Here is a 23,833-nt window from a genome sequence, read left to right as displayed (position 1 = left end):
AAGCATGCGTGTAGGCACACGTGCTAACATACACATGAACTTGTATGACTGCCAGTTAATACTGGACCATGTTCCCAGACTGACAAAATCAGTAATTTTCTTTATGTTTAAAGTGTAGCACAGATGGCAAAGCATGACAAGGCAGCTAGTTAATGGTGTACAATGAACAGTAATTCTAACCTTTTGAAGCACCTGGACAAGCAACATGCTAACATGAAGCTAGCTGCTAAAGACCCTGGCATATCCGAACTCATTCAAGTCAACTCTACTCAAGCAGCCGAGGCTGGATTTTAATTGTCTGACCCCTGTGACCCAGGTACAACTTCACAAACTCATAGCATACTATGTTGTAGAAATCACACAGCCTCTCTCGCTACTATTGAGTCACCTGCTTTGAGGTACCTGATTAGCAAGATGCTCTGTCCAGGGGGCCAGCAAATGGCCAGGAAATCTCTTTCCATTTAACTGGACAGCAAATATGCAAAAAACGGAATATGAGCTAAAGAAAACCTTTGAGGGGCTGGAGTAATTCTCCACCACTGCAGACGTTTGTTCTGTCTGCAAAAAGCAGAATTGCACATTACCAATGGTGGCATTTCAATGAAGAAATACTAACTAAAGTAAAGTTACTAAAATGTTAAAACCTTATCACAGTAAAGCATTACTTTTTGGGTGAAGCACTCAGTCATTTTTCAATGAGGTAACAAGTAACCAGCATAACACTGGAATGAAAATGTAATGTGAATGCAAATGTATGAAATGACATGAGACAAAACTGCCAATGTAAACAAACCTGACCAATATTTATCAATAGAACAGAAAATGTGCTTTTTTTTCTCTGATTAACTTTTACCCAGTGCTTAATTTTAGTCAATTTCATTTTCAGTCTTTTTTCCATAGTGGTGGCAGTCATCGTTAAAGTAGCAGTGGAGTCATACTCGTAGTAAAAGTCACAATAGTAGTTATTAGTTGCAATAGTCACTGATTTTCCAGCTAATATGACAATGGCAGTGAAACATAATACTCTTCTGTGGAACTGCTTCCTGTACCTGTTATACCTGCTTTACAGGTAAGTTGGAATAATAGTAGTGGGTTGCTCTACAGGTATGGATGCACATTTTGACCAAAAAAACTCATGAACAGAAAACCAGACAGACATGCACATGAACTCAGGCTGACACTGAGACAAGGTCATAGGCGACAGCTCTTGTACCTTCATTCACACATCACAGGTGAGCAGTGACGGACACACACTTTGGGGCTGACAGCTAAAACAAAGCAGGCAGCATTCCACACATCAGGTAGTGAACACAGAACAGGTCTGTGACAGGCGCCGGCTATCCTTCTTTTTTTACTACAGACTTTATTCTCCAGTCAGGTAGCTTCTGTTCCTGGGGGGTTAAGCTGTTGCTTTCTTCTGGTCCTCTCTGTGGGGTTTCCCCTGTAGTATTGATGGTGTGTTATTGTATGTTGCTGGAGTACTTTGTTCTGTCTGTGTGAGCAGTGTCCCAACAGTGCATCGAACCACTTCTGATGTTTCAGCACCAAAAATAACTTCCTACTGTGGAATCAATAAAATATCAATTACAACTGCTACTGCTCACAACTGCATTACCACCACAACAACTGTTATTAAAACAAGCACCACCACTATTGCTACTATCACTACTAGCAATCCTACAACTTGAACTACTGCAACTACTTCAAGTGAAAACACCAATATCAGCAGTGCATATTTCAACATATCTGTACATCTACTTCAGTATAACAAATATCAACACAACATAGTACGTTACTGACAATACATCTTAAGAGGAATGCTGTTTTTAAGAGATTTTTTAATTGAAAAATAGTGATTGTTGGCAAAAAATGATTAGCATTAGCAGTAGTACAATTTCTACTGCTATTGCTAATATTTATGGTACGTCTCCATATGAAAATGAAGAAAAAAAGTTGTCACTGTCATGCAATCTGAAGTTACATGAGAGTCACGGTTAGCCTAGCATGTCTTAGAGCCCACATACTTGAGATGAATTAGACTAAATTCACCTTCAACATATCTTTACACTGCACACACTAAGAAGGTTTTGGGTGGAGTTTGGTTGATTTTAAGAAAACAGGAAATAATATTTCCCCAAAAACCAAACTAATCTTTAACCAATGTTGCTTTATTGTGTGGAGCACATGGTCTGCCACCTCAAACAAATAATGCAAAGTGCTTGTGATAATATTACAGAGAGACGGACCCTTGGACATTTCAGTGTACAAGACTGGGTGTAAATTACAGGCCAGTGCAGAATCTCTGTATAGTGCAGCAAAGGTGTTGCAGTATTGCTGCGTCGGACATTCATTTCTCTATCTGTGCAGCTAATGCTCTGCGTCTCTCCATCCTCGCTCTCCCTCTTATTTTCTCTCGTTAACGCTGAGAGGGGGTTCTCTCTTATCTTTCCCCTCTTGCACCTCCTGGTGTGGGGAAAAAAAAACTCATTTTGCCACTCAACCCCCAAAACTACAAGTCCCAACAAAAATACACATAGATAACACCGGGTACCATGGAAACGCTGGGGCTAGCATGGCATGGCAGCAACGGCGTAACGAGTTTACTGACATAAGAGGATTCTTTTATCCTCTCCTAACCACCCTTTTTAGAAGAAGTCAGCCCTTTTGGAGGGAAAACCTCATTTCAGACAGCTTTCATTTACTTATTGCCAGTCTGGCTAACCTAAAAGTTCTTGAGATCTTTTTCTGCACAGCTGTCGGGGCCTCAGGGAATTTATGGAAGAATAGAAGAAACAAGGGGGCTGACATAGATACAGAAAATGCGAGAGCAAACTGGGTGAGTGTGTGTTGGATGGGACTGATTCGTGTGTCCACATGCTGCATGTATCCGGACAAGCAATACAGAGAGAGTGAGACAATAACAAAGGACAGACACAGATGGTTTGTTCAAGATGAGGTGTACGACGGTAAATTGTAACCGAAAATCAGTCCACTTACAATGGCTGCCATTCATCTGTGCTGTTACATCCTGCACATCAGCATGTTTGTCTAATGACCTGCCACTCTGGTCTCTTTACACGAACATGCAAAGTCAAACATGTCACTCAGCACATTAACTTCACTGGTGCATTGTGGAATTAATTTGGCTCCCCAGCACATTTCTGACCTGCTCACTTACTACAATTCAGTCAAACCTCTCAGGTCATCATGTGTCAGTTTTTAAACCGTATCTAGAATAAAATCCAGATCTGGTGAGGCTGCTTTTATTTATTTTGTTATTGCTATCTGGAAGAAACTACCAGATAACAAGACTTGTCACAACTGTGCCTACATTTAAAAGTAAATGTAAAAACCTTTTTGTCATTATCAGGCCTACGATTGGTTACTGCATGTATGTGCCAGGGGGGTGGATTATTTTTATTTTATTTTGTTATTGAAAACCTGCTATTTTTTTCAACTTTTCAGGCTGTTTATTTTTGGCTGAAATACTCCAAATTCTTCAAATTAGGAGCGTGAATCCAAACAAAGCCCATACCATTGGTGGAAAAGGGGTACGGGAGTCCAGTTTCAGAAATCACATGAACGGCTTTGCTCCATGATGGCACAATTTGAGAACAGTAGCATATAAAATAAGTCACTGGTACTTATTGAAGTGAGTAATATGTTAAATAAGGTAATATTCTTGTGAATAGGATCACCTGTGATTTTGAAATATTGATGACTAAATGTATGAAGCACTTAAAAAACTGGCAACACGTTTTAAATAAACTTTTTGTTGAACGCTACAAGATTGCGCACACACTCGCATACACAGACATACAGTACACACACTCAAGCACAGAAGCATACACACACACACGCAGCATGCTGCCTGTCCTGGACAGCTGCCACATTCATTCTGACTTCTGGTTGGGGTTGCCGTGGGTTACCTGTCCCCCCGCAGAGCTTTGTGGGGGTGTACAGCCAGTGTACAGAGGGTTGTGTGAGGGGTGGGGGGGTCTAGGTTATTGTACCCTGTCTTTACACTAGTAAAGAGGCTGCTTTAACATCAAAGGAGGGGTGGGAAAACATACGACTCCTCTTTCAAAGACAGTCCACAGGAACTACGACCTTGTCTGCTCTCTGCATCTCTTTCTCTGCTCTTCTTTCACTGTCCCCTCTGGGTGGTTGCAGAGTGTGAGAGTGTCTGTGTGCACATGTATGTGTGTGCAAAGACGAACAAGAGCATCAGAAAGTGTCGTTGCATGAGTGTGCTTGGATATGAGTGTATGTGTGAAAGAGAAGCTCAAAGACAGAACTTAGAGTAAATATTTATTTGAGACTGCTTCTCTCACAGTGAAAGAGACAAATAATGGAAGCCTTTCTAAGATATCTGAATTGCCATCCTGTCCCATCTTTCACTCTTTCGTGCTCTCAACAGCCACAATCCAAACAGACATTTATTTAAGCTAACAGAATTTAACATAGGGCTATTGTTCCATACATGCTCTGAGCGTAACGTGTCTGGCTACTGTGGGTATATCCTGATGGATATACAGCACAAACGTACTTGGTTTGAATCTGACTTCTGGTCTTCAAACATGCCGTTACTCCACATCCTGTCCCGGAAGGAGGAATGATGTGTTGTTCTACTTTTAGGGTGGCAGGTAGGACAGGTGGTTTGAGAATCCACCATAGCTGCCCTATAGGTCATGTGCACCTCCTAAAACCTATAACTACGCATCAAGGCAATAGTGTCAATGGAGATACCACATGAGAGGCACAAAAACTGTGACTGACTACTTGTGTTCCTCTTCTGAGTTTCTGATGCTGGTAAAGATTGTTGATTGTGAGAGGTGTTCCTCATATGCATATGCCTTCGTGTAGGTTTGTGTAGCAAAGTTATCTTGCATGATAACCAGCACCTACTTCAATGCTAAGCTACAGAACAGTAATTCCCATAGTGTGGGTCGCAGCACATGGTGAGCAGGGAAGGTATCACAGATGGGCCGAAATTACCAAAAAACATTTCGGATTAAATATTTACATAGAAAAACAAAATCAAAACTAATAAAAACAAAGCTGTGGTATTTAAATGTGGTATTCTTTATTTATCTGACCTAGTTTTGATTTGGAGCATATCTTGTATCGTGTCACTGGCTGGGAATTGTAGTTAAAGCAATATCTCTTTATTGGCTATCATAGGCTATTTATTGGTGGCAAAAGGAAGGCTTTCTGTGGAGAATCATATCAAATCATCAGAAAATCAAAACGAATCCATGAAAACAAAAAGAGAGACTCATAGGAACTCCCTTGAGTGTCTGTGATATGCTCAGAGGTGCTAGCCAATGTGGCCATCAAACTGTGCAAGCTGCACCACCATCTAGAAATTAAACCTGGACAATATTCATCCAAGCCCCAAGAATGTTTTTTGAAAACAAGATGAGAATCCACTTGTGATACTGGAAGTGAAAACACCAAGGCAGTGGAGGCGCCCTACCAAGTAGCAAAGTTGATCGGAAAAACTTGGAAGCCACCCATCACTGGGGAGGATTTGATTTTACCATCAGGAGATGGTTGGAATGATGATTTTGTGGGACAGCTTCTATACAGCTTGACTTGATTTCTTTGTTGGATAACAAAGTAAAGTACCGTATTGATGATATGGCTGAAGATGTGTTGCAGCACAACACATTGCTCTCCAGATCAATAAGTTGACAAACGTTGCAAGGTTGTCAAATTTGCTTTTTGTCAGATATGATGGAGAAATACATGAGGACTTTCTGTTTTGCACACCTTTAACCTCACATACTACAGTGGAAACCATTTCTGAAACGTTGAATGCAACTATGGTTTCCAATGAAACAGACTTGACTGTGGTTGTTGTATAAAGCACTGACAGAGCAGCATGGTGGGGAAACTCACTAGAATTGTGAAAAGGGTCAAATACGTGGCTCTGTTGGTTACAGCTGTCCACTGCAGCTCTCTTTGCCATATCATGCGCCAGGGGACGGACAGTGACCACGGGCAGCTTCTCCTGCATGCTGCAGTCTGGTGGCTTTCCTGTGGCAAGGTTCAGCTCACTTGACTTTTTTTTACCACAAGACAAAGTCAGGACATTTTTCGTGGACTTTAAACTGTCAGACAGATGCAACTGGCTTTGTGAGCTGGTGTATTTGGCCGACATTTTTGGCTACTCAAATTGATTGACTCAAATTGTCCCTCCAAGAAAAAGCAGTGACCATGTTGCATGTCGTGTCACAAGCTGGGTGAATTTTTCAATAAAGCGTAGAGGCAGATCCTGACCTCTTTGACAGGTGCCATCAGAGAGCACCTGCAAACCCTGAGGAGGAAGCTCTGGGAATACTTTCCTGTGCTCAGCGAGCAACACAGCTGGATCCAGAATCAATTTGTCCCCCGTAACGAGGATGCCATTGCAGGTCTCAGTTCCTGGGAGCAGGACACTGATGAAACTGATCTTCACACAGAAGCACTCTGCACATTTCTGGATGCATGTTTACTCAGAATATACTGATGTGTCAAACAAGGCCTTGATGTTTCTGATGCCTTTTGCTACCACTCATCTGTGCAAAACTGGATTTTCAGCACTTGTGACTTTAAAGCCCAAGTACAGGAATTAACTAGATGATAGAGGCCTGATTTTCGCCTAAAGGTGAGGTCTTTTCAGCCAGACATCAAGACTTTGACAGCTGTTATGCTGCCAATTTATGGACTTGTGAGAATGAGTGCTTTGTTTTGTGCTGTTAAATGCGTACAGTATTACACAGCAATGAGCCTAACTGTGATGCATTTCAAGAAGTGCATCAGAATGCAGTATATGTTTATATGTTTTTTTATGTTGTGTTATTGGGTTGGATATTGTGAGATTGTTTGTATTAGCTTTTATTATCCAGTGCCAAACAGCCAGGACACACACTTAACAATCTACTATTTGCACTTAATGTCTTACATTTGTTGCTTTATAAATTGGTACGTGTATGTGGATGTATTATTATAGACAATTTATAGACTTCTAAGTGTAAGCGCTTTGTTTTGTGCTGTTGAATGCCTCAAATATTACACAGCAAGAGCAGGACCATGTTCACATAGAGTTGTTCTGTCAATGAAATAAAAAATATATAGGGAACTGGGCTGCAGCATTCTGAAGTTTGAGACTGGCTGGTACAGAGATTTCAAGCATCGTCAATGACTGCAATTGACACAACTGATTTCTGGAAAAGGATACTTGTTAACTGAGATAACTTTAGGGTACTTAAAGTAGTGTCGCTGATGTTGCAGCAGATGTGAGGTTATACAAATTAGTTCAAATTTTGCGATCACCCCAGGGTCTATTAGGGCCTTAGTCCAGGATCTGGAAGAGACAGACAGGCCTGAAATGAAGGCAGGCTCACAGACATTTTGTTTGACATCTCAAGAATCCTTTCTCACAGGTTTACAATTTTTCCCTCTCTCTCTCTCTCTCTCTCTCTCTCACACACACACGCCAGAGGCAGTGCTGTCAGCTGCTGCAGTGGTCCCATCACTGTGAAAAGAGTGATGCGGTAAATTACAGGGTTAAAGAGCTGCCATAGGGTGACTGACACAAGGCCATCAGTGCCTCGCCTCATCCTCCCGCCTCCAATACACACACACCCCGTCATTACGCATCTCACACACACACTTACACATTCTCTCCTCACCTGGCTCTGTGTAGGTTTGTCTGTCGGTTTTTCCTTCCCTTTTCCTTTTCTCATGTACCTTCACTTATCATCCCTCTGCCTACTTGTCCCTTGCCTTTTATCTTTTTTCTCCTCTTCTTGTCTCCCATGTTTTTCTGAGGTACCTCCTATTAGAAATGCATTAAGCTTTCTGACCCTGTCTGCAAGCTTTCACTCTCTTTCGGGCAATTTTTCCTCTCTTCATTCTTTGTCTCGTCTCTCTCAAAGGACAGTATTTCAGTGTGTCTGATTTTTTCTTTCTCTCTTGCAAGTTTTACTCTACTCTTTATTGTCTCACCTCTCTCAAAGGACAAAGTTTCAAATTTCCTGACTTTTTCCCCACAGCCTTTATCTCTGGCAGACGCTCTCTCTCAGCTACTGCCTGGTCTTGTTTTGGCTCTTGGAGAGAAACCTGGCAAACATGAAGAACATACAAAGAGCGACCAGAAAGTATAACCACAGAGAGAGATAGGTGGGGTAACAGTGTGTAATTGTGAGTGCATGAATGCATATTTTCCAATCTGAGCTGCCTTGGAGTTCCTGTCAAGTCTCAGTCACAAACTAGTTCAACACATACACTCATGTATTCAGTAAACACACTCAGGCACTCAAGTCAGTACTACATCGCATACACTCCAATCTCTCAGACTTCTGATATGTGAACTCATACGGAACACAAGCACATACGTATGCATGGAAAGGCATATACAGTATGATGCATACTCTCCTATCTTTTAACCTTGTGATACCTGAGGAAATGTACACATGCACACATTTACATACATATGAAGCCATACACAGACTCCCACAAGCCCTTATCTCCAGTATATTCTTGAGGGAGAACTCCTCAAGCTTCCAGTCTCATATCAGAGCAAAGGAAGGTGGACACAATCTGAAAACATGCCTCCAAAGAAACTGAGATCATGAGAGGTTAAAAACTGGATAAAACAAAGAATCCAAGCCCTGAAAGGAGTCTAATACACATCATGGGAGGGCTCTGACCACTGAGACAACAGATAAGAGGTTGTCTATGCAGTGGAGAGGAGACTTGTGCAATAAAACCACAAAACAATAACATACTAATACAATGCAAACCTACTGTAATAAGTGTCATGCAAGCAACCCCACTGATGTCAACATTTATAGTTCAACATTAACAGATTTTGTCATTCACTTCCCATGATGCTTTGAGGATGTAAACAGAAGTATAATGTTGCTATGGATTCAGTGAGCTATGCTGTGGCCTACAAGTTGACCAATGCTTTTTTTTTCTTTATTTGTTTCCATTTCCAAACGGACACCATTAAAGGTTTGCAGAATTAGCTATTAGCAGTTCTTGTTTGCAATACAACCAGGTATGTATTACTGGACTACATTACTGCTGAAGACAATTTAAAAATATGATGATTACTCTTCAAGTTCTGAAGTTAGAAGGACTTTCTAAGCTTTCTTAGTGGACTTTCGAACAACTATCAACAATGTCTCGCAGATAATGATATCCTTGAAAAGCCTGAGTTGCAACAGCAAAATTTCAATCTAACTTTCAAGGGAATGTGAAATGAATTTTCGAATCCTTCTTCTCCTCCTCTCAGAGCAGAAACAGCTCATGAGTGTGAGTTATATGATCGCTATATCAGAACTTAATAAGAAAAGATGTTTCCATTTTCCATTAAGTGCATTAACTCTTTTTTGAAAAAGGCAAAAAACACCTCAAGCAACCATATAAACATGTTTTTTTTTAATTGAGGAAGTTTCATGAATATTCTTATTTCCATCAAAAGTTTCTGATACTGATACTTTAAAATTCAAATAAAAATACATTGATGGAAACATTGCTAATAAATCTAAAAATACAGTGTGTTTATCATGCCTGTGTGCTTAGATTTGACTGAGCAAAATTGCTGCAATTGGATGTTAAATGGCTTTATAGTACCTGAACTGCTTCCATGAGCTTTGTCATAGCCACTGCTGCTGCAACTGTTAATCATGTCGCTAAGCTGGCCAAATCAGTGATAATAACGACAATAACTAACTTCCATTGTGTTCAGATCAGCAATATCCACCCACCACCCATGCACACCTCTGGTGTAAGATAAGGAAATTGAAGAATATGGATGAAATTTTCCATAAAAGGCAGTTAATCAGTTAGTAGCTCCAGAAAAAGACAACTCAACAGCTACTGGTGATATGGCCATTGATACAGAAGTTGCGGTAGAGGTGACATGAATCTGTTTTTGACACTGATCAAAGAAATATCATCATGTCATCTATTAAGTCATTTCCTGGCCCTGTTTTTCATGAATGTAGCTAGGTAGCTACGTAAAAAGATGACGTTCCCATTCTTAATCCTGACTGCTGAGCTCCGATTCATCAACTGCTTCTTTAACCAGGAAAAACAGCTATCAATGGGCACTACACCAGACCTACTATGTTGTTTTGTATATTGTGGAATGTAATGAAAATTGTAGCATCTAGGGGTCACTAGTGGGGCTTAGGTGAACTAGTCAAGCTCTATTCTCTCCATCCTCTCTCCCTCAGTCACTCTACTTCACTGGTTTTGGTGAGGACCTAAGGCGTTACAGAACTTGACCCGCTGAGAAGAGAAAAAGAGGGGACGAACTGAAAACTATTTTCTTCTGAGTGAAAGTGCTGCGAGGCCTGGCGGCAGTGCGCACGCGCGCGCACACACACACACACACACAAGTACACACACAAGTACAGCGCATCTTCTCAACTGTCCCATTACAAGACAGAGGGTCTGGTGCAGGAGAGTGGAGGGTGGGCAAAGTGGCGCCAGGCAGCAGGCTGAAAACCTTTCACACACACACACTTAACAAAGTCCCACAGGAGCCCATTCAGCTGTCGGCAGAAGAAGAATAGAGGTGATGGACAGGCAGAACAAAATGAGGTAAAGGTAATACTATTCAAGAGAGGTGACAGGTACAGTCACGATGTATGCATGTGCACATGTGTGCGTGTCTGAGCGTTTTACAGGACGAGTCAATCAGCAGGAAAATGAAGCTGCAGTGACATGACCGCTGGGCAAGTCTCTCTATCAAGTGGGATATGTGTGCGTCTCAGAATATGTGAGCGCATGTGTGTACTGGTGTATGTAGATGTATATGTGTGTATGTCACTTGAAGTACAATTGCAGGTTTGAGGGCATGTGAAGGTGAAGAGTTGAAAAGTTCAGGTGTCGAGAAAAATGTCAAGAACAAATAGGAAGAAAGGTAAAATAATAACACTGAACAAATAAAAGGTGGAAACGAGGATCATACAGTATATAGCTATTCACAGAATCTACCTTTCTAGGACAAACAAGTCTGTAGGGCTGCACCTGATTATCACTTTAGTTACTCATTAATCTGCAGATTATTTTCTAAATTAATTGATTGTTTTGTTGATAAAGTGTAAGAAAAGAAGAAGAATGCACATTATAGCCCAAGGTTGCATCTTGATGTTTATCTGACTTTCAGTCCAAAACTCAAAGATATGGTCATATTCTTTTGCCACCTAAGGACCAATTAACCTTCTTAGGAGGCCCTGAAACTCCCTCACATACACATCTGTCCCCTTATGTTTGTTTTTTCCTCAGAACTCTGTGATTTTTGTTGATCTACATGAGAGGGAGTTGTGTTATTATTATGTCCTTCTGAGTTGGACTAGTTAGGTTGAAATTAGGATATAAATATAGTAGCCAAATAATCGAGAATGTAATTCTCAAACATAATCTTGCAGCCTCAGTGTGTCCATGTGCTTGTGTGTACATGTACAACAAAGGGAGGGAGAGAGAGACGGACACAGGGTGACAGAGGGATGAGTGGAAGCTCTTCTAAGCAGATGTGTAAACGTCATTAGTGGAGGTAATGGAGGGAGGAAGGTGGGAAATGGGGGGGCAACCTACTCCTGGTATTTACCCAGTGCCTGGAGCAGAAACACAAACACAGCACCATTTGACTGAGACAGAGAAAAGTGCAGAAAAAGAGATGTCTGGTGGCGAATGTCTTGTCCAACAAATTTTGTGGCTAATCAAGACCTCATTGCACAAACAGCAAGAGAGAAGCAGACCCCTGGCTTAATCATACCTACTAAATGTTTTAACAATCCAAAATTTCCACATTCAGACCGGATTCCGCTCTGGTTGTCTTTCACTCCTGTTCAGCTAATAGGCCTAATCCTGGCAAGTGTTTCACTAAAAGCCGAGTGCATCTGCCCTACGGCAACGCCCAAGGGCAGGAAAGACAATACGTCCAAACCAGCGGCACAATTGCTAGCTGACTTCAAAGAGATTCTCAGGGACTATGTGCCTCTCCGGTGTCTGTCCCCTGTCACAGCGAAGGTGACACGTGTCACACTGACCGTGGTTTTGTTTATGTTGTTGGATTTTCTTCTTTTAAAGCTGTTTGGTGCCCTGTTGTTCGCCCCTCACCTCCTGACCACAAACATGCGTACAACCAGTAAACACACACCGACTCACAGACGAACACAAATGATGAAATATGTCTACTTGTGTGCAGACACATGCATAAAACAAAAAAAAGTCCAGATGCAAACACTTACTCAATACACACACAGTACATTCATACAGTATATGCACATACAGAGCTCATTTAAATTCTACAGGTATTTATTGCTCTTTCATCTGTTTCTTCATATCTTAATATCTTCATTTCTATAAGTGCAATCCCAAATATTTGTACCTTCAAAAGAACAATTTTATGCTCAAACTCAAATGAACAACAGTGTTAGTCCATCTCTGAGTGCTGTCTTATTTCCTCAACTTGTCTGGGACTGTTAGGCCCAAGTCCATTTGTTAGAACTGAAATTAAATCTTTAAAAAATGTTGTTCTGTCTTCTGTTATTGTGTTTTTTAAAGGCCTGGTTAAGGCATGTCCTTTATTGATCCAATTCAGTCTCTACTTTTAACCCATCCTAAGTATTATGACCAAGTCCAGTTTTAAGCCAGTAACTTGGTATAGGGCACAGACAGTAGGATTGACCATTAACATACATTGTTTTTACGGCAAGAGAAACTGGAGCATGTAACCCACGCAAACACGGGGAAAACATGCAAACACATTCTCGGCCAAGAATCAAACAATTTTCTTTGCATTAGTGGAGGACTGCTTTTTCAACTGCATCAATCAGGCACCTCAATCAGTGCCTTTAAACAACTGTACCTTTACTTTAGAATAAATTGGTACAATTATGCTTACAAGAAACTATTTTTTACGTTTATGGCGCCTCTAAAAGAATGCAGCTGGTGCACAAAAAGTGTTCATTTTAGGACAATAATGTCCTGTAGCTCTATTTTTGCACGTGTACACACATACAGCTTAGTCAAAGCTTTGCACAAATGGTTTCCACAACCATGTATGCACTTTCAGGTACACACGCACACAAACACACACACCTGTCAAGGGCTCAGGAAGACGAGGTCCTTTAAAGTTGTTGTCAGATGCACAGAGTGAGATGGACCCTGACAACACGAAAGGTCAAGACAAACGTCCCCTAGACTTCTCAGCGGTCTTATTTCCCCGTCACAAACTCACACACATGCTGTCTGTCACCTCCCAGACGAGGCCATGACACCTTGGACACCTCTCAGCAGGCAGTGCCTCCCTCTGCCTCTCTCTCTCTGACAGGTTGACATGGCACAGAGTGGTAGGACGTCGATGGCACTCGGACCAAGAAGTTTGTTCTCTTTGCCGTGACCTCAGAGATGGATGCTTGTGTCATATCTCCAGTAGGAATAAAATCCTGTCTAGCGTCTACTCCCAGGTCTTCTTTCCTTTACCTGGCAGTTGTCCATCACACTTCATCACTGTAGTATGATCTTTAGTCTGGGCAAACCGGTTTTCAACCTTATATTGTTTACTATTTGGGGATCGCAATGACTTTAATCCAAAGATTTGATCAAATTCTATAACAGCTGCTAACAGCCATTTTCATCACTGTCTTAACCCAATCCTCATCTTAAATTACCTGAAACAAATGTCTTAAAATTGCTTCATGTTTTTGACCAATTGTCGACAAAGCAAGCAAACAAACACATTTGGCAAGTTCTGCAAATGTTTGGTATTTTACTTGGTAAGTGACAACAAATCACTTTAAGAGTCACAATAAAAGACCAAGCAAGGGTTGTATGTCTTTCTCAAAGGCATACCTTGGATACAGAACCAAATGCCAAATCCACAGTACACGCATTGTAAAAAGAAATCATTGAAGGTTGCTAACTCGTGGTATACAGAGCTGTCTTAATAAAATCTGGTATTTGTACTTCTACATAGCAAGAGACACATTGGGAAAAAGTTTTTCCTATCACGGTGGAGTCTGGTTGTTTGTCACCCGCAGTAAGGGGTCAGTCAAGCTGCTGCTGAGGTTTGAAATCAGGAGAATGGAAGCACGAAATGAGACAATTGTGCACAGGCACGTGCATGTTCATACACATCTGACTATTCTCATCTGTTAAAGAGCCCAAACACCCAGCCGTGAGTGAAAACAGCCCAATTCCGACCCAATACTCGTCCTTAGAGGGTATTGTCATTGTGCAAGTCGAACCGCATGACGTGCACACCAACACACACACACACAGCAACACACACATACACAGAGAAGAAGGGAAAATTCTACAACACTGATTTCTGCTGTTTATTCAGAACAATAGCAGGGCTCTGCCTCTACAGCTGGGTCAAGTCATGTCTTGTCAGACTCTGTATCCTCTTTCCACTGAACCTGATGGTTACGAGTACCGCAGGGCCCTGCATTGGGCCCCATGTTAAACACATTCACCCTGCAGTTAGACCTGTCTGATGCAAAGAGAACAGGCTCGTATTTCACATCAAACAATCACACAACCTCACCGCAGGCCTACAATTCAAACACTGCTTTCGGCAAGTGGTTACAGTTGACTGTAGGAAATCCGAAAAAAAAAAAAAAAAAAAAAAAAAACACAGGGGCTATAAATTACAATTTATAATTGACCTGTTAAAGATTTTATCCAAACTATGTATCCTTCTTTCTTGTATTTAGGCTTTTTCACCAATCATTGTGCACCTGTACCAAAAAAAATGTCAATCATATGACATTCGTGTCAGGGCTGTAAAGAATATATTGTTACTACTGGCTGCTGTCCAGCTGCTGTGTCTCTGTCAGATTACTGCTGTTTCTTATAATGCTGCCCATTTCACTTTGTACACATTAAAAGTGAAATCTGTACTTTAAAAGCAACATAATCATCCCCAAAGACTTGTGCCATATTGACTATGTCCCATTATTTTCTTTTATCCATAATGTTATGTGCATTTAGTAACCTTCATTAGAGGCTCTGTGTGACAAGCACTTGAGAGCTTAGCAGCTCAAACAACACATCACATTAAAACATCATCGGGGAGAGTAAAAATCATTGCTCACGAAGGGGAAGTGATTTTGACAGATGATGTGCAACTGTTGGTTTAAAACCCTACATGTGCTGCTGTTGTAAAACTTAGACCTAATAATGTCCACCCACCAAGCAGATATTGAGGGGTCTGGCCCTAAACAACTCTCACATACGTCCTGACAAAATCTCTGTGACAAACAAGTATTCAAACACAAACCAGCATCAGGCCACCCAGCTTTCCACGTACTACATTCCACATGCATGTGATGACAATCAGAGACAGTACTGATGAATTTGTGTGTGACCACTGTGACAAATTTCCCACTGCCATTCTTTGTAATGTGTGGCAGGCCCTTTACTGGTTCGAACCCCCCCCCCCGTCCCCCATACATGTACATAGGCTTAACGTAGGCTGGGCGGGCCGATCCCGCCGGCTCACTGTCGGCACGGCAACGAGCACTATCCTGGTTAACATCTGCTGCACGACCCGGGGCCACTCAGAATGGGTTTTAATCCCCACACAGCCATGTTGTGGGGGAAAACATTCTTTCCTTTTAGTGAGTGCAGACAAACAGGGACAAGCCGTGTTGCTGGTAACCTGCAGGCAACCGGCCTCTTGGACGGACCCGAGAATGTTGTCGGTTACGTGGCCCCCAATTGTGCCATGGCCCATTATGGCTGTGCAGAAGGGTGTGACCGCCAGCATCGGCAGCGACTTTCCGTCACCGGTCCAGTTGGATGGATTTGGGTTTTGAGGTTAATGAAAGGTGGTGCGTGTGGGCTAGGTGGGGTGGGTCAGGGAGGGTTTGTCAGCCAGCCTTGTTGTGCAAAAACAACAGTTGCATTGATAAAAACGTGAACCACCTTCCACCCTCTCTGATGCGAGTTTGCTGCCACATCAGCTGGCTGTGGATCCAGGACACTGTTGCTGCCGCATTTTTGGTCATCCTTCAGTGAGTTTTTAAAAAGTGTGTTTGTTGCTGTCAACAGCAGAGTGAACGGAGAGTGAGCTTTCAGTCAGGACAAATGCAGAACATCAACATGTGGCAGTTTGGTGACCCCTTGTGGCCACTATCAAGAGGACATGCTGTAGGAGCACAGAAACACTTTCTCACACGCAAAAACACTCTTCTCTCCACATAAAGACACTCAGGTACTCACACCACGAAACATTCAAAGTCATAACACGACAAGTGAACACCTCCTCTCTGAAACAAGCCGAGCCATGATCCTTCATATTACTGTTCCTGATAACGATCTTCCTTGGCGGCAACGCAACGAGGAAATGAAGACACAGCCTCATCAATCAGTCCATCAACTGCTATGAAATATGTATTTGTCTTAATATGGAGTTTGATTCCATCAAACCCATTTCACGGACCATTTCACTATGCAAACACCTTGGGGAGAGAGGGGGAGACAGAGAGTGGCAGAGTGTGGTTGAGGCTCGTTCAGGGGAGGAAACATACCTCTGAGGACGGCTCGGTGTGTGTATATTATGAGATTTAATTGAATAGTTCTGCATCAGTGCCAGGAAGTTAGTTGGTGGGTTTGCAGAGGTTTGTGTTCTTTCTGATTGAGCTTGGTTGTCTTGATTTCCCCACAGCAAGCCAATACTTGGCTAGAAACAAAGCCCTTCTCAGGTTTCAATCACAGACAATCAGCGCGAGAGAAACCCAGAGAGGTAGTAGGTACATCAAGGCAGACTGGAAACATTCGTACCCCTCCAGGCCTTGTCCTAAAAGTGCCAAAGCCACATAATAACAACAGCTCAAATGGATCTGCAGGCTATTTCTGGACTCAAACAATTCATGATAGCTCAAAGGGTTACTTGGAAGATGTGCTCTGCTCTGTGTAAAGACAACAGACAATGAGAATTATTAAAGGCTATGTCATTTGCAGTATGCTGAATGATTAGATGCAAATTTCCTCATGCAGGAATTAAACAGCAATGAGTGTGACCTACTTCACATCATTCAACAGTCTGGGTAAGAGTTTGATTTACACATACAGTACGTTTGCTGTGAATACAAATTTTGTGAGAAGCCTGTTTCCACATGACATGACTCTTCCAAATAGATTAGGCTTTTTTGAGCGCAATGAGCAATAGCACACAAATTCTCACCAAAGCTGCGTTAATAATGGGTTCAAAGATAGATGAACGTCTTGAAAGCCAGAAGAACATTTTTGCAGCCAACTATTTCCCAAGCTGGACAGTCATGTTAGGCAGCATAAATACCTTCAAAAAGGGAGAGACAAAGCTTTACATGTGCCAAGAGTATAAACACACTCCAGTGTTGGACCTATATTTTCTTGTTTTATATATTGTCTTCTGTGTCTCTTCCATCTCCTCTTTTTCCATTTTCTTCCAGTAGAGCACTTTGAAACTTCTGTTTTTAAAAGTGCTATATAAATATACGTTGAGCAAGCAGATTAACAGAGATTTAAGCTGTTATCATCTGAGGAAAAGGTGCACTATGTTAACAAAGCAAAAGGGTGACAAAATCACTCTGTTTCACATGGTTACCTAATTTTAGTGTGAGAATATGAAGTGACAACCTTCCAGTCATAAGCCCAGTTGTTACAGGGAAGACTGCTGCTGCAGCAACAAGTGTTTTTGGAGAGTCTTCACTACAAAATCCATCAACACCAAGTTCCAACTGCTATGTAAAGTGACATCCAAGAAGGACCATGGTTAACTACAGCCTTACACTGACACCTAGTGTATTATTGTGGTTACTGCAAATAATGAATGACAGTACAGGGCCACATTTTAAACTCAGCTACTGTCTGCATTACAGTGTTGGAAAAAAAAAGGGTACAAAAATCACTGGCTCCATCTGATCTAAAGCTTCATCAACTAATCTTAGGCAGGAACATGACACAGATATGCCATAAAGTAAACAGGGAGATGGCACAGGGATACAGAAGTTGAATATGACGGGAGATAACTGTGACGATGATGTAATTATCTGCTGTGTTTGTGTGTTGTTTATGTATTTTCGTAGGTGCGCTCGTGTGATTGCAACCTGCTATCTCACCGTGTCTGCTGGTACACTGTGAGGGCTATTTGGTCTAGCAAGGCAGATAAGAGGGTGATATTGAGGCCGGTGGGTGTGCTGGCTATCTGCCTCCCAGCTGCCAATGTGACAGGGTCACTCAGGTGCACTCTGCAGGGACGAGTGGAGGAGCACTATAGGAGGAGATAAAGTAGGAGAGGACAGAAAGGGTGGAGACGAGGGAGGTGAAATGATGAGGGAACAAAAGAGGAGGAGGAGATGGAGAGGACAAAGGACAGAGAGAGGGGTCAGCAGAGGAGACAGACACTGTAAAGAGAGAGGCATGCTGCTGTTCATGGACTTATCAAGATTTTCACAGCTCAGAGCATGACAGCGTATTCTGTATGTGTGCACATGTATGCGTAAAATCCAGGCATTGCTGAGCTTAGAGCATGCTCACTCACATGTGTATAAGTGTATGCATGTGTATGTGTGTCTGTGTAGCTTAGGATTTGTGCATGTGTGAACTTTGCCCACTCCCCTCGCGTCTGTGGGGCTCCAGGTTTCGTCTAGTGGGTGGGATAAAATACCCACAATGCTGATTGTTTTCACAGCACACACACAGGGGATCAGGCCGGCATGGCAAACTGGCACCAGATATTATCATGTGTGCCGCTGCTGTTTTTGGTTTCATTCTGATTTCCTTTTTACAAAGACAAAGTATGCCTAATCCCCTCATGTCAACCTGACTTTGGAGACTGCCAGAGAAGAAAATAAACACTGGTGTTTAACTTGTCAAACAACAGTTACAGCAACAACAGACTCTTTCAAATGTGTGCTTGTGTAAAATCATAACTGTCACAAGCCTTTAGGGAATTTCAGGTGATTTTGATTTAAATGTACATTCATGGCAGCACCTGACACAAAGTACACTGATAGGCTAATGAATAATTCACAGACAAGCAATATTCTGACAAAGGAAGTACTGCCCAAAATCAGCTGATCAGCTGACAAAATCTAAAATGAGCAGGAGGAGGCTGACCTCTGTGCGATCTATTTGCAGTGGACTTCTATGCTTTTTGAGTGACGTAAAACAAGCTTGTTACAAGCTCGGTAAATACTGAAAACACAAAGGTGGGGCTGTTTTAAAGTTGTCTGCAACAACCAAAAGCACAGCCTCTGCATTCATAAAGTAGAGTAAAACTGATCTCAAAACTGACCCTGATTTCAAAAAAGTTGGAACACTCTGTAAAACATAAAAACACAGAATGTGGTGATTTGCTAATCCTTTACGACATATACTCAGTTAAAAACAGTACAAGACAATACATTAAATGTTTAACCTCATCAGCTTCATTGATATATATGCTTATTCTGAATTTGATGCCAGCAACACAAGTTGGGAGAGGAGCAACGAAAGCTGTAGAATGCTCCAAAAACACCTGTTTGGATCATTCCACAGGTAAACAGGTTGATTGGTAACAGGTGATAGTATCATGATTGGGTATAAAAGGGGCATCCTGGAAAGGCTCAGTTGTTCACAAGCGAGGATGGAGCGAGGTTCACCACTTTGTGAACACATGATTGTATAAAGGATATTACCACTAGAAACACAGTGCATTTGCAAATGACTGTATTTTGTTTATATTTACATTTTACACAGTGTCACACAGTTACACAGTAGTTGTCTGTCTTCTAATGTCATGGCAGCTATAAAGAGAAGTACTAAGAGTGACCAATCCTGAACTAGTCCTGCACATCATAAGAAGGTAAACAGAATAAAACATGATGCAATCAAATGACTTAAAGAAAAGATTAACCACGGTGTACTTTTAATCTTCCCGTCACTCGTAGATATTTTTATTCCAGATATCTCACTGCCGACAGGTGGCATCGTTGTATGTTCTGTGACAGGAAACTCTTACTCCTCTGAACCGAGCTTTTAAGGGGTTCCCACACTTAGTTTGCAATTTAATTCCAGTATCTAAATCCAAAACTTTCCATAGCCTTAAACTTCAAATTAAAATACAAAATGGCATTGAAATACATAAAGCAATCAATATGGGCTGAATAATTAATTTTTTTCTGACTCTTACAATCAATCATTTTATTCAGTCAAAACTATTCCTGTAGATGATCTTAGTTAGTTGCATATTATGGATCCCCATTTAAAATAAGTTATTTCAATATTACGTGCCAATTCTTGTGTTAACACAATACTGACATAGTATCACCCTCTAAATTTGTATTGGCAAACGTGTTACAATAGAGCTGAGTATGTACACATCCAACAGATTGTGTTTCCACCAACTTCCTCTAAATGCCCCACTATGTTTCACTCACTCTGGAAAAAGCAGCTGAGTTTAACAGAAAACTAGATCATGACAAGAAGTAGACCACAACATTTTTCAAGGCCCTTCTGATTGATGTAAAAAACCCACAGAGTGATTATACAGCAATATGCCAGCCAACACACAGCTGTGAGCAACTGTTTGTCCCATATTCACACCCATGATAGACACAAGCAGAAACCACACAGAGGCGTAAAAATGTAACTGGAGCTGAGAGGAACACTGCCAGACCATGGCAGCTGCTTCAAACAGCTCTGAATCAGGCTTTCACACACAGCCTTTTGAGTAGGGAAGTGTCCGTGTCAGCCCCTGTCACTGGCAGGTGGAGACACGAAAAGCAAGGACAGTTTTGTGCTTTGGATGGAGAATTGGTGGTGGTTTGGATTCATTTAGTTTGTCAAAGAACAGTGGGATGTTGGACAAAATGGAAAATGTTATTATTACATGAGAATGTTACCTTCCACATGGCGGAGACTGAGATTGGCAAATAACTGATCTGAACCTGACAAGGCAAGCACTACAGCACAACAATGCAACTGTTGCAGCACTGCCATTGAAAACTAAATTTGACTAATTATCTTATAAGGCTTAAAAACATAAACTCATAACTATTTTCAATCAAACAGCATGCTATAACGTTTATAGTATAAAAAAGAAAAAATACCTTTCATATTGGGTCAGATATAAGTATTTGGTTGAACTGAGTTGCAGTTCAGTTTTTGATTGACTTTTCTGGTGTAGTGAAATGAATCCTTAGCAAGGGTGGGGAACCTCCACAGTGTATTTTCAGTAAGTGTGTTTAAACACTATTAGTATATATCTATTTGCTATTCAGTTTAGCACAGACAGATACACAAAAGCATGTACGTACAAGGCCGACCTCATACATAACCTTATTTAACACTCCGTCATAACAACAGACAATGCTAGTAAGAGTCACATTTGGATGTACAGGATGAAGCTTATTTGTGCCAGCCAGAATAGCAGCCTTGCCACTTATTGACCACTGGTCCCTATGCTCCATTGTGTGAGTCATGACATCACAGGCTCCGCTGTTGTCCACTGGACAAAATGTCAAATATCATTTGAATCTCACCCATCCATTCCTTGTAGCAAATACAGTAAATCCTCGTCTTTTTGTACGCAACTCTTACCCCACTGGTTCACTTTTAAATAATGCCCGCCTGTACAAGAAAGAGGAAACTGATGACATTAAGGATGTAAGTGCGCAAAATGTTGTTTTATTTGGACTACAAAGTGACAGCATCATAATGTATTAGGTGTGACTATTTGTGCCAGAAATGTTAAGAAAAGTTAAGAAGTTGTTTGACACCACACCCCACAACTCACAAGGTGTGGAGGGAGGGGGTGTCACACACTGTTCGACCAGCTGCGTGGAACTGCTGCTCTTTGGCGAGGCAACTGATGTCAGATGGTAGCGATGATGATGATGCTACTCGCAGTTGGTTTTCCAAGTTTGGGTCAGTCAGTTTTTGGGTGGAAACAAGTCTCCTACAAGAGTCAGTTTTAAAAAGAACTGCTAGTAGCGTGTTGCTTTGCAGTTCAATCATTTCCTGTTGGCAGTTGTCTGGTATATGATATTGTTCCAAAATAAACAGCGTAGCAAACACGTTCAGGGAAATTATTTTACTTACTTCTCAGTTCATTAAAGGCCTCACCAAATACCTGAAGGGGTTTTACACACTCAACAGCAGGTATTTGCTCTTGCAGAGTAGGAGGATGCACAGTGTTAACCCTTTCCGGTTGCACTTTGCTTTAGTTCTACTTTAAATGATTTCACTTTTTTGTCATTTTTCAACAACGTAAGCGCATCCCCACAAACTTACTTAAGCACACTGGCTTGCTTTTTACTATTCATTTCACTGCACCAGAAAGCCAAACAAAAATTTAACTACAACACAGTTCAACCAAATACTTACATCTGTCCTCACATGAGAGTGATCATTTACTGTTATGTAGTTCAACATATCGCTCATCTAAATACAGTCTTACTCCAACTGCAATTATAATTTTGTCATTTGTCAATCTGACTGCATGCTGTTCATAAATAACCCCAAATGTTTCCAAACCAAAAAGCAATACAAGTCAAAAATGAAACCAAAATAGAAAATGATATTCATGCCACAACCACCAACACTTAAGAGTAGTGAGTTTCACCTATAATAACATTTGGCACAGTGTTCTAACCCAGCTAACAGCCAGCCAAGCTGGCTTACAGTGAGACTGCTGACGCCAGCCAGGTGTAACACCATCTCCTCTGCTTTTTGCTCAGGTCATGTAATGAGCCTGTAATGAAGTAATGAAATATTGATAACCACGCTCACTTAACACTGGGCCTCTGTAGGGGTCCTCCCAACTCAAAACAAGACAATAGACAGAAACACTTTACTGAAGAACCAAAGATGAGGAGACAGCTGTGAAAACAACAGGAACGTCCAAACACATTTTGTGTTGCATACAGTAGATCAATTACGTGTCTGCTGGAAATCCTCCACTTTGTAAGTTTATTATAAATTGCAGCATTAAGTCATTCTTTATGCTATGGATTTACTGAAGACCCAATGCCTATGACATATGTTGGCATTTTTAAACAATAAGCATTTAAATTAAATCACAAAGGGCTCCCGTATGCGTGCTAAACACCACGCAATGTAGCATTCTCACAAACACACACAAAGAGGGAGAGGAGAAAGAGAAGAGACAGGTGACCGTCAGTATTATCAACCTACCTTGATTATGACAGTGGCGACAACTGAAAAAGTTTTCGAGCTCTCTCCTGGGCTGCTCAGCTTCAGTGAACTTAACGCGACTGAACTTAACATTAACGGTAACAAACGTTGCAAAACATAAAAACATGCCTTTCACTACAAGTATTTAATGCTGTAACGTCAGTTAGCTAACGTTAGCAATGTTTGTTTGATGAGGATGACATGTGAACGCCACACCGGGTACTTAGCATTATCCAAACTTACAGTTACAACCTCGTTTGCACTGAAAAAAGGTTATATCAAACCAGTTTAATTTCATATGGATAAAGCCAGTCGCTGTTCGGGCCAACTCATCATACACGTTGGACTTTTGTCTACTTTCCTCATGAGCAGCTAAGCTAAAGTAATTGTACTGTACTCTCGATGCTAGCTAGCTCTTTGCTGTCGCTGGGTACAGGTCGCTAAGCAACGACAAGCGCCACTTTAAAGGATATGCTAACCAGCTAGCACATTAGCGATCCTGTAGCAGCCTGCGCACCACGTAGTATTTTAAATAGCGATATCCTGTAGAAACCTGCTTTAACAGCTTAGAAAATGGTGATATTACCGATAGCGATATTTTCTTCAGCTGTCTGCGGTCTAACTTGTTGAGAATAATGTGTTCGTTATGATAAAG

At 41.4% G+C, this 23,833-nt stretch overlaps 1 protein-coding gene across 5 annotated transcripts in view; it reads right to left on the bottom strand.

Moving 5' to 3' along the window:
• Nucleotides 1-23,790, bottom strand: part of LOC121613817 (WD repeat containing planar cell polarity effector) — a 78,585-nt gene extending 54,795 nt beyond the window's left edge. For 3 of the 5 annotated variants that reach the window (XR_006007213.1, XM_041947464.1, XM_041947465.1), the window contains exon 1: nucleotides 23,179-23,592. Coding sequence is in view for 2 of the 5 variants with exons in the window: in XM_041947464.1 (XP_041803398.1) it covers nucleotides 23,179-23,271 (93 nt within the window). In the remaining 3 variants the exon portion in view is untranslated. Of the gene's footprint in view, nucleotides 1-18,119; nucleotides 18,197-23,178; nucleotides 23,593-23,764 lie in introns of those variants that run through there. The other 2 variants (XM_041947466.1, XM_041947467.1) reach the window with 2 other exon arrangements.
• Between the last annotated feature and the right edge of the window lie 43 nt (nucleotides 23,791-23,833).

Source organism: Chelmon rostratus, chromosome 11 (assembly GCF_017976325.1).
Source record: "Chelmon rostratus isolate fCheRos1 chromosome 11, fCheRos1.pri, whole genome shotgun sequence".
Taxonomy (NCBI): domain Eukaryota; kingdom Metazoa; phylum Chordata; class Actinopteri; order Chaetodontiformes; family Chaetodontidae; genus Chelmon; species Chelmon rostratus.
This window is presented reverse-complemented; position numbering and strand designations above follow the sequence as displayed.